This window comes from Puntigrus tetrazona, chromosome 8, assembly GCF_018831695.1.
Source record: "Puntigrus tetrazona isolate hp1 chromosome 8, ASM1883169v1, whole genome shotgun sequence".
Classification (NCBI taxonomy): Eukaryota; Metazoa; Chordata; class Actinopteri; order Cypriniformes; family Cyprinidae; genus Puntigrus; species Puntigrus tetrazona.
In genome coordinates, this window is record NC_056706.1 from 12,149,648 (window position 1) to 12,168,272 (window position 18,625).

Genomic DNA, 18,625 nt, shown 5'->3' on the forward strand with positions numbered 1-18,625 from the left:
TGTATATTACAATATAAAAAAGATTAGTTTTTTCATCCCTAGTAAAAAATAAATATACTATTAGAAATACTTTTATTTAATTCTAAGTATACTGCAAATACAATTACATATTTAAGTACTTAATAAAAATAACCTGTGATTGGTACACAACACTAGTTTAATTAAAGTCTGCTAATTTTGTACTTAATGTATTGTAATTGCGCAGAAATAGTGCTGTCCAACTAAATAATGAATATAAATGTACTGAAGTATAGTTAAAACACATTTTAGGCTTTAATATTGAGAAATTAGTACTTCAAATAAAGTTTAATTATAATTTTTTATATCAGTACATGTTAATAGATTTGAACTATACTTAGTATGAAATAAATGTATTTTAAATGTTTGTTTATATATATATAATTTTTTTATTTTTTTTTACTAGGGACAGTATTTTACTATTTTATGTTTTCTGTATTTTTGATCCAATAAAGGCATTTTAGGAGACAAGACTTTAAACATATCTCCTCAATGAAACATGAAGTTGAAGAATATTTATTTTTCCTTTTAATATTATTTGAGAGATTTAAAAAAAAAAGTTATTTTATCAACTTTTAGAATTATACTAGAATTTAAATGGCTTCAATTCAATGGCTTTGATTTAATGAGGACTTCAGCGACATCATTAATTTAAGATTTAATGTGTCCCAAATAAAAAAAGTATATTAAACTTACATTTTCGACCAAAAGTACTTATGCTCTATCATGCAAAAACATGCTTGGCAGCATTTAAAATGGACAGACAAACATGATGATTTGACTTGAAACGGTCCATATTCTTGACTGAGAAAGATGATGCATGACTGATAAGACTGCTGGGCATCCCAGATGAGTGTCCCCCTCGTCCCTTCAGGACGAACCCCCCCTCAGGTCAGGGTCGTGACTTCTGCTTGAGTGTAGTTTGCAGGAGATGTGAGCGTATCTTTACAGCTCTCTGAAACAAAGACACAGAGAAAACAAGCTGAACCAAACTTAGTATTTTAATGGAAGTAAAATGAAGGGCATTAGTAAATAAATGGAACCAAATTGAAGTCCCTTTAAGACTTATATACCATTTAAGATTTTGTACTTTGACATGTAATGGGATCTGGATCAACACCAGCACTGCAGATTTATGTATTACTGTCTTTACAGAAAAACTCCAGCCTATTAAAACAAGACTGCATCGCCTACAGAGGCCCTGCAGTGAACCCAGAGACTGGGAAAGCCGTGGGGTCTGTCCATGTTGCTAATGGAAACCTATTAGCAGCAATTAAGTTGAGTTGCCTTTCGGGACCAGAAGCAGATCCGTAACTCACTTCAGGACTGCTGCAGATGATGCCTTTCAGTGCTGGATGACTGGCTCGTCACATAATTACACACAAATCAAGAAAGAAGTCGGCTTGAAAAAGACAGCGCTGCATGACAGTAACCAAGGAAACTCTGTCTTTACTGCAAAAAAAAGTGCTTGATTTCTTTTAATTTTGCAGTAAAAAAAAAAAACCTAAAAAAAGCTCAAAACAAATGCATTTAGAGAATAAGATATACATTAAACATAATTAAAATTTAATGTGATTTTACAAATGCAAACAGCAAAGCAGCACAAACAAAGAAAATGCCACGGGTTTCTGATCTATGGATCATTCGTATATATTTATTTTTACCATCAGCGATGACATTTCCAAAGATGGAGCATCTTTGCTATGTCTGGCGGAGGAATTATTGCCTGTAATCACTGTTTGTTTGACAGGACCACAGCTGCTGTCGCTCTGCCCCTCATTGATTCCCAGAGTGCATCGGTCTCCACATCAGCAAGGAAAATTGCATGGCTTTTCACACAAATGACAAATCAACCGTCACAGAGTGTCTGAAGGGCTTAGACGACCTCTGTTTGAATTTTCCAAAAATAGAGGAAAATCAAAACAAAGATGAGATCATAGATGAGATGTAGTTATTCATTTATGGAAATCGTAATTAATTTACTCATTAGTGAACCGGATTTCAGATGATGATTCCCACCTATAAGCTGTCTTGCTTCAGCCACAGGTGCTAATAAGCCCCTGCTTTACATTAGCAGCACTTCTCCTCCTTCAAATGGAGAGAGGGGCTTCTGGGATGAAAAAGGTGGAATGTTTGCTCAAGCAGCTCGTGATCAAGCGATTATCTCCAGAAATAGACTGCCGGCAACCTGTCGGAGCTTTAGGGAATTTGGGGGCCAAGGCGCAAGTCATTCGGGCGGAGTCGAAGTCAGACTTGACAGCAATCAGTAATGAAGGATGTTGGGTTAGCAGAACGCTTTGTCTGTTATGATGCTCTCCTGTTATGTGTGATGTTATCATCCTATTTTTCTCGGTTTTGAAATGTCAGCTACAGAAAAACATGTTTGACAAAAAAAAGAAAGAAAAAATTTTACGGTGCTCCAGAATACTTTATTCTGTTTAGTCAATTGTGGCATTCTGCTGTCAAATGTTTTTATAAAGACTGTTACTGTTACAGTAAATGTACAACTGAATGATTTCTGGTATAGCTTTGACAGCTTCATGTTCTTCATTACACTCTGCAGGTTCTTGTTTCTCATGTAATGAAATAATATTGATGCAAATCAATCCTTCATATCCATTTATTTGGGAAGAACCCAGATAATAAGCAGGATAATGTACAGTAGGCTGGTCATTTTTCTGTGAAATAAATCTAAATAAAGGACACAATGCCTATTTACTCATATATATATATATATATATAAAAATTCACAATGTTTCATTTTAATTTCCTAGACTCTGGCACCCTGCCAGGTTAATCTGAACATTGAAAAATGGGTTGGGTCACTTTTCTTTGAACCCTCTTAGAAGGAGCACTCAACGAGAAAAAAAAACTTAAACCGTTTTAAGCCTCTACAACCGAACAAAATAACAACAGAATTGCAAGCAGGCAGGCTGGCAGAAAGGACAAAAAAACCACACGCATCAAAGACGAGAACGAATGCAAACTGGAACTTAAATACACACAGGAATTGACAAAATTAACAAGACACAGCTGAAGACAATTAGACAATTAACAGAAAGTAGGTCACACTGAACACATGGGAGAAAACAAAACAACAACAAAAGATTCCACATGTGTGACAACAGATTAATGTTTTTTATTGCACATTTTTATTTCATGAACCGGATCTTTGCGACTGATTTCGAATTGTGATGTACTTCCAAGAGAAATGGAATATTGAAAGAGGAATATAGAGGGGTAGCTTATTTTTTCCCCAGAAATGAACACTGACAGTTGACTTATAGCAATAACAGTATATTTTTAATTGATGAATTTATCAGTGAGATTCTAAATCTATAGACAGCAGTTCTCGTTTACCTGTATGGATGGTGGGTTCAGCTCCACAAGAAAAATCCCCAGAATTTAGAAGGAAGCAAGTTGCCTCTTTCATGGGCTTGTCTCTATTGCGTGAGCATCGAAGTGTCCACCTCTCGCTCGGAGAGAGCGGCTGGGTCAGACTGCAGCTCTCCTCTTCAGAAAGAGTTACGGTAGCATCGCCATTCTGCTTTGAATCTGACAACAAGAAAAAAGACAAAAACATGGATGTCAGTACCCATGACCATCTTCATGGCAATTCACTCGTTCATAACGTTCATTCCCAGTATAATTCGACATTAAAATGTTTTTTAGCTTCATTGTATCAATGTAATTCATCCCACTGTTGTCTCTCAGAAAGGACTATTGTCATTCAAAGCGTGATGTTCTACCTGAGCGGTTTCTTCCAAGGTTCTCCTCAGCAGCGAGAGGGCACGTGTCACTCTGTGTGCTGTTCCTTGGTGAGTTGCTTTCCGACTTCCCAAACGAGGCAGAGTTCATCACCATGTGTGGGTTTGGGTTGTGCTTCTTCTTCTTCTTGGGCAACTTCTGCTTGGCCATAGCCAGTGAGTAGTACATCCCGAAGTTGTTGACGATAATGGGCACTGGCATGGCGATGGTGAGCACACCTGCTAACGCACACAACGCACCGACCATCATGCCCAGCCACGTCTTGGGGTACATATCCCCATAGCCTACTGTCGTCATTGTGATCACCGCCCACCAGAAGCCGATGGGAATGTTCTTGAAATGCGTGTGGTTGCAGCCACTAGGGTCTTGGGGATCTGCGCTAATACGTTCGGCGTAGTAGATCATGGTGGCGAAGATGAGCACCCCGAGCGCCAGAAAGATGATCAACAGACAGAACTCATTCACACTCGCCCGCAAGGTGTGGCCGAGAACCCTGAGACCCACAAAGTGTCGAGTGAGCTTAAAGATCCGTAGGATGCGCACGAAACGGACCACGCGCAGAAAGCCCAGGACGTCCTTGGCAGCTTCGGATTTGACGCCGGTCAAACTCATCTCCAGATAGTAGGGCAGGATGGCAACAAAGTCAATGATGTTTAGCTGGTTCTTGATGAAGAGAAGCTTGTTTGGGCAACATATGATGCGGACCAGGAACTCAAAGGTAAACCACACCACGCAGATTCCCTCCACCAGCGTCAGCACTGGTTTGGGCTCCATCTCCATCTTCGAGATGATGGGGGTCATGGTGGAGTTGCTTTCAGTATTTGTAGATGTGACATTACGAAGTTCATTGAAGACCTCATGGGTCTCCAGGCAGAAGTTAGTGATGGACACCAGGATGAAAAACAGCGAGACAAAGGCAATTACCTGAAAGATAAGACCAGAAATTAAACACATCTCAATAAACAGTCACAAATCCCTTGAAATGGTCATGAAATGCATTTTTTTTAATTGTTTTCTAACTTATAATGTTTATATGATTTTTACATAAAAATTATCATGATTTAGAAATAAAGAGGCATTTTCTATCCTGACTTTAACCCTCTAAATTGGCTAACATCTTTGAATATGAAATAAGTATGTGAAGCTGAATCAAAAAATTTACATTTTTAGTATAACTGCTGTTGAATATAGAAAATGACTGCCTTAAACCAAATATGTTTTAAAATATTAATGTGTACATATTTGAGTTAGTAATAACTGTATTTCTTATTTGCAGTTTTCATATAAAGCAACATGCAGCATATATATAGTCATATAATTCCTAATCCTAATTCCTAAACCCCCAAACCTCCAACAAAACAGAAATACATAACATAACAAAAACACTTACAGATAACAGCCATATTAATCTTATGCAAAAACCACATATTATAACATGTAGCCTAATTTAAAAAATGTATGTCCTTACTCTAAAGCAAAGAACGAATATACTATTTAATAGATCACATAACTTCTTTCATTAAGTAAACTTGAATTCATATTTGAGTATAGTTTTTTACGTCACATTTTAAATGGGCTGCTTAATATACAGTATTACTATTAAACTAGGCATAAAAACACTTTTTGCAGCACTGACCCAAAACTCTCTCTCACCGCCCATCCTTATCTTTTAAGTCATATAAATCCACTTGCTTGTTAACATACAGCATTATCTTAAAACATAAAACAAATGGAGGCCATTTCTTTTTCCTTCATTAGCAGCAAATAATTAAATTAGCTCAAATTAAATTCTGTAAAAATTGTCAGCTGTCATATGAAAGCAGCCGCAGCTCAGATGAAGATGTGGACTAAGTGGCAAATCTGTTAAACAGAGTAATTGGTGATATTTTTAGTACCTGAATGATAAAGGATGTATGTGAAGATGTAGATAAAGGACTAGAGCTGCAAAGCAACTGGTGTTGTTGGGGGTGGGGGGTGGTAACCATGACAACCACGTCATACCAGCACCACACAGTTGGATACTTGTTGTCATGCTGAGGGAGACACAAGCCAATAGGCGACACGATAGTGCTCCCAGAGCGATATAATCAATTTTATTTATGTTTATACGCATCCTCACAGGAGCAGTAAACTGTAAACGAAGACTGTGACAGAATCACTTTTAATCAGGCTGTCAATTGAAGATTTGGCGGGACCGATAAACCATCATAGAGCTTTAATCTTTTTCAGATTAAGAACCCATTGATGAATAGACATGACTTAGGCTTCACACAAAGCAAGAATGGATGAATAATTTTTTAAACCACAACAAATAACACAATTAACATTAAATAGAATTACGAAAAAAATAAAATGGCTTTCATAAGACTCTACTGAGCACTTCCTACTTTTGTCAAGATCAAAAGGCACAAATTTTCTTTTACTCCGTAATAAAGCATATCTGTGCACACACTCTTTTTTGGTTAAAATAACAGCAGAATTATGCAAAGACAACAATACTTACAGCAACATTTCAGTGCTTCTTTCACGTGACACTTTCCAAGTCAAATGTTTGTTGACTGGCACTAAAAGGTTAACGCACTTTCAAGTTTTGAAAGGTACAACCTTCATAAAAACGGACCCTGACAGTGTTAAAAGCACTCATGAGATGAAGGCCCATAGGCTGAAGCAATCACACCATTTCAGCTTGGCTCTTCAGCTCATTTATCATGACTTGTGTTTCATTTACAAATCGTGCTATATGGCAAAAGTGTTGCGATGGCATTAGATGGTAGTTTTGGTATTAATTCTGTACCTCTGCAATCAAAAAGGCATAACAATTGTTCCAAGAATCTAGGTAGAGACATTATTCAAATTTTCAATGAGCCTAGATTAACTTACACAATGCACTTGTGCAAATAAATAGAGAACCCGGTATGACCTTAAATAAAACACTGCAATGTGAACAGGGAACTGTTTCAGCAGCCCTTTCATTTCACCCTTGATTAAAGTGCTGCACTGAGTACTTTAATCAGCTTTAATCAATGGCAAAGTGGTCACAACAAGGGAAGAGCCCTCTGATTCAAACCAGCAACAATTTCACTCCTATTCAGGAACACATGCATCTTTTTTTCAGCAGCTAAAATGCAAATGTGGTAATTATATGAGAACATGTATGTGGGCAGAGTGAGTGAGGGCGTCTGTGTTAAAAGGCACTTCTTCAGGAGGTCTTTCTAGCAATAATAACAAGCCTGAATCAAATCCTTTTAACTTTTAGCATAATTTACTATTTTGCGATGTTGAGCCTGTTCTGTGTAAACCTTTTATTCATTTTAAAGCTAAAACTGATATGATACCTCAAAAAAACACATAATAAATGCTTATTAATTGTTAGTTAGGTAGTTTTTAGGTTTTGGGTATAACTAGAGCATGTGCTTTATAAGTATGTCTATTAATAAACAGTCGGTATGATAACAGGCACGCTAATTGTAAGAACGGTGAGACTTTACAATCTCTATAAAGTGTTACCCAATGTTTTAATTAAAGAAAGTACAAGTGTGTTTTTTAGTATTTTTTAGTAACTCAAAAATCAATGGATTTGCAGCATTAATCTGATTTAAAGGCCCATTAACAACTAGATGCCTGTTAAAATATAACTATAATGATATATTTAACTATATTAGCATACACACCTGTTTACACTCTGTTTATTAAAAATTTCAAATTTCAAAAAAGTGGTTCTAACAATACTGTTCCTCCATGTTGTTGTTATAGCTGGGGTGCAGACACTACTGTATTCACACTAAAGTATAACTCATTAAAACTATGAAGTATGAATTATTTAAGTATGAATTATTAAATCCCTAATAAACGATTGTCTTTGGTGTGAACAGGCCTTTGCATCATCACCTTTAGTCAAACCAGCTCATCATGACCGTAATTCTGGGCAAACACTGTATTTTCCTTAACATGTCAGGCATTGTTCCGTAGGAAGGGACTCTTAGCTAAATTTGTGTTCTAATGAGGAAATGGGGAAATAATTGAGTCGAGCTGCTCTCGCACCCCGTAGAGTGCTGTTGACAACATTAACAAAACCTTTCAGAGCGCTGAATACAAACAGTTTAAGTGGAGTTGTAAATTGCTGGACAGATGGGTCATTATGCACATTTATCTAACACTATATCACATGACAGAGCACACATCATAAAGACATCTTATTGAGATTAATTCATTAAGCAAAGGCTGCTCTTGTGGATTCAGTGCAACACGTTTGGTACGTTTATAGGATTTCCAAATGTGAATTATGTATAAAAAGACCACTGTGCTACACTGTGCTAAAAATGTATTACCATGAGGACCAGATTGCATTTAGCAATAATCATAAAAATAAACAGTGATTGTTATGTGGGATCTACTTAGTACATTATGATGAGGAAATCGCTATTTTTGTTGAGTGATTCACTGAAATCAATCTGGCAGCATTAACACTTGAGCTCTTTTTTTTAATATAACAGCTAGTGAAATCTGCAGGGTATAAAAAATGTAATGTTGATGGCTGAAATGTACATGCTTTGTAAACATGTTTACAGGTGTTTCCGATTCAGATGTTTATCTATGACAAATATGTATTGTTTAAATTGTGTCTATATATACATCTATATATATAGAGAGAGAGAGAGAGAATTTTTAAAATACCTTATTCTCACAATTTTTGTAATTATTTGATCAAAAAATGCAGTAAAAGAGTAAAATCTTTTACTGTAATTTTATTCCAGCGATGGTAAAGCTTAAGTTTTCTCCCTCATCACTCCAGTCTTCATTGTCTCATTATCCAGATATCATTCTAGTATTGGTCCTTAAGTCCTTACTTCCACATTTAAACGATATTACCGCCTCTAAACTTTTGAACTTTCGAGTGCATGTGAGAGAGGGAAAAACAGAAAAGAGGAGGGTTACTAGATTGTCTCCCGTACCAGCTGTTCACTACAGCAGCCTCCAGCTCATTTAGCATTTAGTCACACTTCACAAAGACATTCACCCATAGTGCAGCTGTCACATTCCAGACCACCTGTATGAGCAAACCCTATTGTTTCACCATTAAGTTTCCATGGAAAATAATTCAAGCGTACCATACCTGGAAAAAGAAAAAACATTGCCAACATACATTAAAGCAGGAAGGCACAAAATATAGAATAAAGAATAAATATGGCATTCGAGGATGTGTTTATGCTAGTCCCTGAACCTGAATCCCTGGACACTCTAAAGAATGCTTGGTTGCAAACAACCCAACGTGGGTTATCTGGCAACCGAGTGCTGGGTAAATATTGGACAGAACACATGCTGGGTTATTTTGATTTAAAATGATTATATTGCTGGCTTAAAATGGGCTGGAAATAAAACACACACACACACAGAATTACTAGAGGAAACAGCAATAATCAAAAGATGAACATTTATTATTAAGCAAGAGCACCTGGACAAAATGCGAGACAAATTGAATTGAATAGAGCAATGTTTAAAAAACGACATATATTTACACTTGATTAACACGCATTTGAGACATTTAAAAAGGTATATTTAAAAGTAGCAAGTATATTCAACCATCTCTTTAATTGCTTTTCGCTGGAATAGTGCTAATTCTTGGGCCGGTGTGTCGCTGAAATCCTAGCTAGTTCAGGGGTGGAACTGCAGACACCTGCCCATAAACAAACTGACATTAGAGAACTTTTAACATCAAATTAAATTAAAATCAGGACTAAAGCCAAATAAAATCCATTTATTTTATGCAAGGCAAAAAGCTATTCAATCATGCGAAACGCCTGGGCCTGTCATCTTGTCCTTAAGTTGTGTTTCGTAAAATAATACAATTTACACCAGAGTAAAGTTTTTAATTAAATTAAATGTGTACAAACCTTTATTTCGCTGAAGATCGAACTCAAAAAGTCTGCTCTCTGATTGTAACTCAGCAGCTGGGTTATTTCATTGGAGACAGACTCAACCCAGCGGTCAGGTAGAAAAAATAACCCAGCGTTAAAAATGACCCAGCAAATAATTACAGAAAAACAGAAAAAATATTATAAATAACCCAATAAAATAACCCCAACAAGTTGAACCCAGCTTTTGCTTAAAAAAACCCTCAACAAATATTAAAAACAACCAAATAAAATGACCCAATAATAAAATAAACACAATAATTGTGTAAAAAATGCATTTGGACTGGATAAACATAAAAATATTTTACAAAACATAAAAGTCGGCATCCTGTAGTTAATCATTAGGGAATGGTGCTACTGTAGCAACACACATATCAAGAGTTTGATTCTTAAAGAATGCATACATGCAATGTATACGGTACCTTGAATAATCTATGCTGCTTAGGAAAAAAGGTGCTGGCAAATGCATATAAATGGTTTTTCAGTGAATAAATATCTCAAAAATACACTATAATACTTATTAAAGCTTCATATGCCAAGTGAACCATGGCATGAGCTTTCACTGACGAGATTGAAATTCCCTCTGTCCTTTTTAATGTTTCTCAGCAGCAGGCTGTAAGGAACGAAAGCTATCGCATACACCAGGGATGAATTAAGTCACTATTATTTTGTCTGTCATATAACTCTGAGTCCAGAGCCAGAAGCCTGTGAGTCGTTGTGCCAAGCATTTCTCCAGAGAGACTCAATAGACTGTCTTTTCTCTGCATGAACAACAGTGTTTCTGCATTTGTTCCATTTCACTGCACTGGCTTTTGCGTGTACGTTTACAAATGTTCATTTCTAAGAGCAAGAACATTGGAAGATGAGCGCCGAGGCAGTTTTTTTAACAGCACTATGTGTAACAGCACAGCAGTAACATGCAAGCGCACAATACACTTGGGTCATGATGAGATAAACCACGGGCCAGGAATGAAAGTGGTGAATAATTTAAATTGTGAATCAAGCTGTTCTGCACTTGACCTCGAGCTTGTATATAAAAGCCTGTCACTGTGCGAGATAATCGTGAAAACAAATCAGCAACAAAAAGCTAACAGTATTACATTTGCCCCCTCTAAGGTCTACAAAAGTTTTTCTATATGATAAAATGTAATTAATGTTACCAATTCAAAATAAATACTCAAAAAACAACATAAACAAATTAACCCTATTTATCTTCTTAGCACGTTTTTTTCAGCTAGAGACCAAACAGTACCAAGTACAGTACAAGCAGTACACACATATGTGTTTTGGGTCATATAAAACATCCTGGATCTGACCACGTCTTGATGATGATGCTTTTGTCCAACATCATTTGGAAAATGCATTGAATTTGAAATTTCCGCTTGGATTGGATTGATTGCTCAGGTCAAGCTCTTCCGTTTACCATTCGCAATACATATGAAGTTCACAACTAGAAGATCAGTGCTCATTCAGCAGGATTGATTGAACCAGCGTTCAGTCTGAGTGGGCGAGAGCCACCCTGGACCTTAGCCTCGCCACTGAATGATTCATCAGTGCACACTATTAACTATAAAGAACAAATAAGGTATGCATTCATAATCATCCTTAATCAAAATGTAAAAAATTGCTCCACTAATAAGAATATTTTCAACTGATGTCACCAACCCTTTTCTTATTTAATATTCTGTTTCACTTGGAAATGTTAACAAAATGTTTATGTTATGTTTTAAGGTACATTTTTTTGGTGTGTTGTTTTTTTCTTAAACACAATGAGCCCTAACATTACTAGACACTGCGGTGAATGTGTTTCAGATGCAGGCTGGGTGTATAGGTCTGTGAGCGAGTTTAGCCTATGAAGGATATCTACATTTTGGTTTATCTAAACACCAAATGGTTTACCCCACTTCTAAACAGACAAAGCCATCCTGTCCATACTCTGTTCCACAGAACAACGAAAGTGCTGGAGACATTGGTCCGTTATTTACACACGGTCATTGTGCTCATATAAGGCTCAGACTGCAGAGCACTGCACGCTGCGTTCCTGGGCCCACTTGTGCAGGTATAAATTTGGTGTGAGTTTTATTAGAAAGATACGTACAGCAATGAATATGCACTCGAGTCTTCCGTGTGAATGTCCACAGTGTCTGTTCATATTTACGGTTTCTCTTATGACTTGATTTATGTTTTTCCAAACACACAGTTTACATGATTTAACGATTATGTAATTGCAGTACGCAGAGTTGCCAAAAACTGCGGTGCTTTTCATTGTGTAAGCCTCATCCCTCCAGTTTCTTTTTGCTTTATCTATCTATTAATATTTCTAATACTTATTCAAAGACTCTCTGCATCCATACACCAATGGGTGAATGGGTGATTGTACTGTACCTGTCATATATTAATCATTTATAATGAACGATTTGTGAATCTGGCAGGCTGCGTCAGAAACTAACAATAACAAATACTATGGATTATGTTCCTCAAATACTCTATTTGTATCTCATTCTTATATTAACTACAGTAAAGGAAAGATAGTTTTTAGATAGTTGAGGATGAGCAAATCAAAAGGTTATAAATTATTTCCACCGAACTATATTGTATCTTGAAAAACTGCTTAACTACTTCAACAATATAATTTGTAATGCTAAATCAATTTAGGCCATAACACCCACCCAAAAACCAAATACAAGACAAAAAAACAACACCTTAACAAAATAAAATCAACCAAACCACAACAAAAGAACTGGCAGTTTGAGAAGCAAGAGCATCATTTGCGCACAATTCATAGTCATTCCTAGTCATTTCTCAAGTTCAGTGAAGTGTTCAGAATCTAGAGCAATTCATATCTACTCTGTTATGTTACACAGAAAACAAAACAGTTATTGCAATGATTCACATTTAGTTAGAGGCAATTTTTTACGCCTGTATAAATTTAGATCTTCGACAGCACAAGGCATGAATACTTATGCAGTTGCAGGTTTTACATTATTCTTAACAGCAGACAAAATCCATGTAACTATTATTAAGGTGCTTAGAAAAGTAATAATACACTTGAAGAATAAATTTGCTATTCAGTTCAATTAAATCAGATAATTGGTCTCAATATTTTTGCAAAGCCATGTGTGCTTTAACTGCATTATGGCTAAACAATATAAATTCACAATGATATTGTCGGCAATATAAAACTAAGCATCATTGTAACCTAAATGTTACAATTTTATATCTAACTGGAAACAGGTTGAAATGATCAAACAAATTAATAACCCATTTAGGCCATTTCAGAACAGATACATTAAGTAATACCTGCACAGTTCACCCATGAGTTCACTGTGTATTCTCTAAGCAACACTCTCATGTCGGGAAAGTTCAGCAGGGCTGCACAATTATACAAAAACCAACATCACGATTTAGCCTAACGCGATTATGAAACCACGATGGCTACAACTTTTAATATATTAAGAATTATTATATATGCATGTTGCACAGTGAAGAACAGCACTGTGATCAGAGCACCTTTCATAAGTTTGCAGTAAATCCGGCTCCACGTGTATTTCATATTAAAGACATGGACGCTCAGTTCCCTTTCTGCCGGTCACTCCGAGTCACGCCGGAAATGACCGACGAATTGAGATCTTCAGGGACCGAGGGTTACATACGTAACCTAGATCTTTTTTAATAATGATTATTATCAGCAAGTTAACATCTCGTCCATAAAATAAATATTTTGTGCAAAATAAAATAATAATGTTATCATTGTTATTATCATTAAATATACCACATTGTTTGGAAAATTTCATAAATTGTGCAAACCTAGTTCAGTCCGCAATTTCTTCACTAGAGCCCCTTTAAAATGCTTTTTAATAGCACACGACTATTTAAAATCATGCCACCAGAATGCCTAGCACGACATATCCAGACAGTGTCTGCCCTAGGCCAATTACCCGGTGAGTGATTAATTACCATGACGTTGAGAACGTAATGCTGTAATTATGAGGTAGGGCTTACACATGACATGCACACACTCACCAAACCAACAAAAACAATCGAGACACCTCCAGCAAATGTCAACCGCTACAGACCAGCTTAAAGGGACAGTGCCCCTCAACACGAAAGTTCTATCATCATTCACTCACCCTCATGTGTAACACAAAAACTGATATTATGAATGTTGGTAAATGTTGGAATCATTCTGGTTGCCATTTCGTTGCACTGACTATACTATACGGACTAAACTATTTGCTAAATCATGACTTTAACGTCTTAAAATAAAGTAAATGTTGATATTTCTGTTGGAAAATGAGATGAAAACATCGTTTTTGAAAGTGATTTTTTTCAATCTCATTTGGATCCTGCGCTTAATAAAAGCCCTCATGTGATTAATAAAGCCCAGATGGCTTTTCCTCCTTTCTAACTGTATTAGCTGTATATGGTAACACGAGCCCTGCAGCCCATAATGCTCTCTAGGCAGAGATAATTGAGAGAGAGAGAGACGAAGAATAGCAGGGTCCGAGAAGCCCGACTATTTGCTCCTTGTCATTTCTGAGCAATTGGAATATAATGACATCTTGTTTGCTCTGAAAGATTTATTCTTTAGAAGGTAGCTGTTCTGTTTCACCTCTTTCTCCCTCATTACTGGTTTTCTTTAATTCCCATTTACTCTGTCAGGCCTGCATGCTAGAAAGCATCTAAATGAATTAGGAAAACAAACAGCCAGCTTAATAATGATGAAGAAATGATGGACCTCAAGGCAATGGCTCAGCTGTGTGTAGATGTTAACAATCAAAGCAGCTCAGCTGTGATAAACACACTGCATATCAATGAAACCCGATGCCTGTTTTGCACCCTGAAGAAAAGGAACACATTGTATGACAGCATTGTTTAGGTTTTTTTTTTAAGTGACCTCTGTGCCAAGCAACTAAAGCAATTAATCACCTCTAAAATTCTCAAAGGGAAGAAATTGATTTCCTGGTCAAAATAAAGTAGCCAAAACGTCCAGGGTTCAATACTGTAACAGAGATTTAGCCCTACAATAAAAAGCTTTCACATTACGGATTTAAACAGCTCATTACGGCTGAGACTGTATGCTCTGCCAAGGGTGCTCTTGCTTGTAATGTAATTACAACTGAATCCAACCTTGAAATGTGCCTCGAAACACAGATATGAAAGATATGATTAGCTATAAAATGCACTCACTCACAAAATAACAAAATCCCTGGGTGAGTTTGAGCGAGAAATTAATACTTTTTTTTTCATGCTTTTGTCGTACTTTTATTACTCAAAGACATTAAATACTGTATACAATATTATAATAATTCCTTTATACTGTATGTTACAAAGAATTCTATCACAAATAAATGCTGTCCTTTTGAAATTTTGATTAAAAAATATTGGGGAAAATTGATCATGGTTTCCACAAATATATTGAACAGTACAACTGTTTTTGATGTGTATCATGATATCATGTTTCTTGAGCAAATCGTATTAGAATGATTTCTGAATGATCATGTGACACAGATGGCTGTAGTAATGACTCCTGAAAATGTCATCAGAGAAATAAATTACATTTAAACATATATTCAAATATAAATCAGTTGTTTTAAATTGTGATATTTAATAATCCTACAGTTTTGCTGTATTTTTAGGTAAATGCACTGGTAAGCAATTTGTGAATGTCTAATGCGATAAAGGACAGAGCACATTATAACACAAATAAATCAAACCAACCAGCTAAAGGACTGTGAGTGGAGATAAAACACTTATTCTAATAGCATCACGGTATTACCTGTGAGAGTCGCTCCTGCTCGTCATTCCATCACGATTTGATGGACTTCAACCTGACATATAGACATTTTAAAAGCACTATACTGTGCTCTCTTACTCTTATTTTCTCTTTTACACACACAGATTCAATCTAAAATCCTAAAGATCACTCTGACACGGGCTTTAATACGCATCCTCTGGACCTAGGGCTGGTTTAAAGCGAGTCTGGTGCATTTATCTGCTAATAAATCGCCAATCAACAATAAAGGCATCGCTTAGACATATATTTGAATGCTGCACACCCTTGAACATTTCAGATAAGCGGGCGAATGGTACAAAAAGAGCTTTAATTAAACATCAATCATTCTGCCTCTGAAGCATCTCAGAAAGTTGTGTGAGTGACATTCATCCATCACAGCAAGAGAGGATTTCACACATCTGACATCAGAGTGTGACACATTAACACTAGAGCAGGTGGCATCTGGGTGAGTGCATGTTTGCCACAGTGTGAGACAGGTGCAGTTCAATAGACAGTTGGAGCTGGTTGTGTTTCCACTGATAACCACGGAGTAAGGATGATCTGATCATGACATTCATTTAAAGCTGACTTGCAGATCGTGAGTAAAGACCGAAAGCTCCAATGGCCATAATACAACACCTGTTGGCATGCATCAGCTAGAAGTGCGTAACTGAAACTAAATACTGCAGGACGTAATTACATTTTTGCCAGTCAAACGGTTTCTAATTTAAGGGAACCTATTATGAGCAGTTTATGGCTCATTCCATGAATATGTTACACTTTGGTGTTCCATTATTACTTTTTTGAAAGCATTATTAATCACAATATGTACCTTTAAGGTACTTAGGTGCACCTTATAGCGGTAAAAGGGTACAAATGTGTACCTTTTGAAAGGGTGCTGTCCCAGGGTGAAGGTTGGTGAAACTAACAGACGTTAAATAATACCACTAACTAAAACTATTAAAGCAAGTACATTCTTAAAAATATAGTTTCTAAAAGCAGTTTTTCACAGCAATGCCATATAAAGAACCATTTTGGATTCACCTAAAATGAAACATTTTTCTTAGCGTGAAGAACATTTTAAATTGTTTTACATTTTCTATAGAACTTTCTTTAAAACAATCTAAATAATGTGTTTTCACTGTAAAGGACATATTGTCTATTGGAAAGAATCTCTGAATATTAAAAGTTCTTCATGGAGCCAGACACCAATAAATACACTTTATTTTTAAAACTGTAGTTTTAAATAAATTAAATGCCTGTCCAGCCTCAGAGGTCTTGACCTTTGCAACTGTATCCAATTATATTCTACGTAACGTGTTAAACTGATATTCAGTTCATTTAAAAAATTTTAACTTTTAATTACCAAACATGTGCTATAAACTGTATTTTACAATTTGTTATAATTTATTATAATTTGTTAAAATTGTGACACCCAAGAATTAACATAATTTTGGGCCTTCCTTGAAATACGAGTTCGTTTTGACACCTTAACTACGTTTCTTTGTATAAAAATCAGTTTTTGGAATATTAAAAAAGATATGAAGTTCCATTATAGGATCTTCAAAATATTGTTCTTATTTTTTAATTCTTTAAAACACCTATTTGTTGTTGTTGTTTATACAGAACAAAAAGAGAACCTGACCACATATATTAGGTAGGCTATGCTGTATAGCCTTTATTGATACAATGAACAGAAATAAAACTGCCCTTGTGATTTTTAGTTTGCCCTCTGATAAAGGTTATGAATCTCCTCCTCGACCATTTCTTGAACAAGAAAGCATAAAGGTCTTCATTTCCACCGCTATCCGTGTAATGTGCATTCTCTTACCCGAGCTGCACGCGAAGAATATGGATCTTCAAAGAGCGCCCACAATTTTGGTTGCCAAACTTCGCAGCATCCCCTGGAGCGGTCAGGGCTGTCCTCAATGCCGAAGCGCCTGGGCATGTCCTGGTCATCCTCCGCGTCCTCCGGATCCGGCGGTTCGAAAATCTCCAGCGCCTCTTCTGCGTCCCTGTGCTGGCGGTAGGTCATCCAGCAGCAGGGCTCCACGTCGGTCTCATCGATGCCCCAAAACGCCAACTCCTCCTCGAACAAAGGGCCGCACACATCCGCCGGGCAGTGCAGCTTGCCGGTCCTGTAGTAGTTCAGCACGTAGCCGAATATGCCGGGGTGCCGGTCAAAAAAGAACTCGCTGGCGCTGGGCGTCTGTCCCGCGTCTGAATCCGGGTTCACCTGGTGGTCCGTGTCGGCGAGCCAGGCCAGTCTCGTGCCAGGTATGGTCCTAAGGGTGCTCCTGTAGGTTTCGTGGCGCGTGCCGCCGACGTTGATGATGATTTTGTCCGAGTTTTCGCCTCTGGCCATCTCTTCCTTCAGACATGATTTGGAAGGAGGTTTGTTGCCTGACTTGCGCCCGCGGTACGACGAAACACACACCGAGCTGATCATAGATTTAGATAGAGATGCTTTCACCTAGTAACTTGGCTTTCTAAACCCGCGCGGCTGCCGTCAGTTACGAAAGTCGAACAACTGTAGAGAGTTTCCGCCGTCAACATGACCATCAGAGGCGGCGAAGAACCACCTGTTAACGCAGAAACTCTCCTAGATCCTCAGCCTATGGGTGGATGCTTGCGTCGTTCCTCATTCATGGGCACTTTGACACGATAGTAAACACCAAACCGTCCGCGCATCAAGACCGAAATGGCATTTACGCGCGCTTAGGAATATCTTACTGCATTTACAAAGAAAAACAGATTAGTTCGAATAAAAGTCAGGCTACTCTAAAAATGACTCTCCGTTTCATTTCTTTCAAAACTCTCGTCACCACGTAGCTGAATTTGTAAATCACAGCCGGCTGTCACCTTAATCGCAACGTATGAGTTTAAAATAAAAGCGCGATCGTGTTAACTTTGATTGTACATCTCTATCAGGCCAAATCTTCTGTTGGCGAGGGATGAGACGGTCTCATCAGTTTGTTGGAAAAGATCTGTTGCATCTTGTGACAGTCAGAAGACGACACAGCCCATGGGAGGATGATGATGATGATGATGATGATGATGCTCCAGCGCCTCAGTAACCCTTACAGCGCTGCATCACGTACGAACGTGAACTCTATTTAATTAGCACGGGGAAAGCTCCAGTTAAATCGAT

The 18,625-nt window shown here is 37.2% G+C and overlaps 1 protein-coding gene across 1 annotated transcript; it reads right to left on the reverse strand.

Moving 5' to 3' along the window:
• Window positions 1-339: 339 nt before the first annotated feature.
• Window positions 340-18,493, reverse strand: kcnc4 (potassium voltage-gated channel, Shaw-related subfamily, member 4). The gene is made up of 4 exons (XM_043246457.1): window positions 17,306-18,493; window positions 3,768-4,710; window positions 3,379-3,573; window positions 340-973 (listed from the first exon to the last, which is right to left on the reverse strand). Exons 1-4 carry the CDS (start codon window positions 17,921-17,923, stop codon window positions 906-908), a joined length of 1,824 nt encoding a protein of 607 aa, XP_043102392.1. The 5' UTR covers window positions 17,924-18,493; the 3' UTR covers window positions 340-905.
• Between the last annotated feature and the right edge of the window lie 132 nt (window positions 18,494-18,625).

Excerpts from the sequence above, each read along its gene's own strand:
- kcnc4 (XM_043246457.1), bottom strand. The coding sequence starts at position 17,923 with ATGATCAGCTCGGTGTGTGTTTCGTCGTACCGCGGGCGCAAGTCAGGC. Across the intron at positions 4,711-17,305 it reads ATTCTTCGCGTGCAGCTCGG|GTAATTGCCTTTGTCTCGCT; the intron begins GTAAGAGAATGC and ends CTTATCTTTCAG. Across the intron at positions 3,574-3,767 it reads CCTTGGAAGAAACCGCTCAG|ATTCAAAGCAGAATGGCGAT; the intron begins GTAGAACATCAC and ends TCTTGTTGTCAG.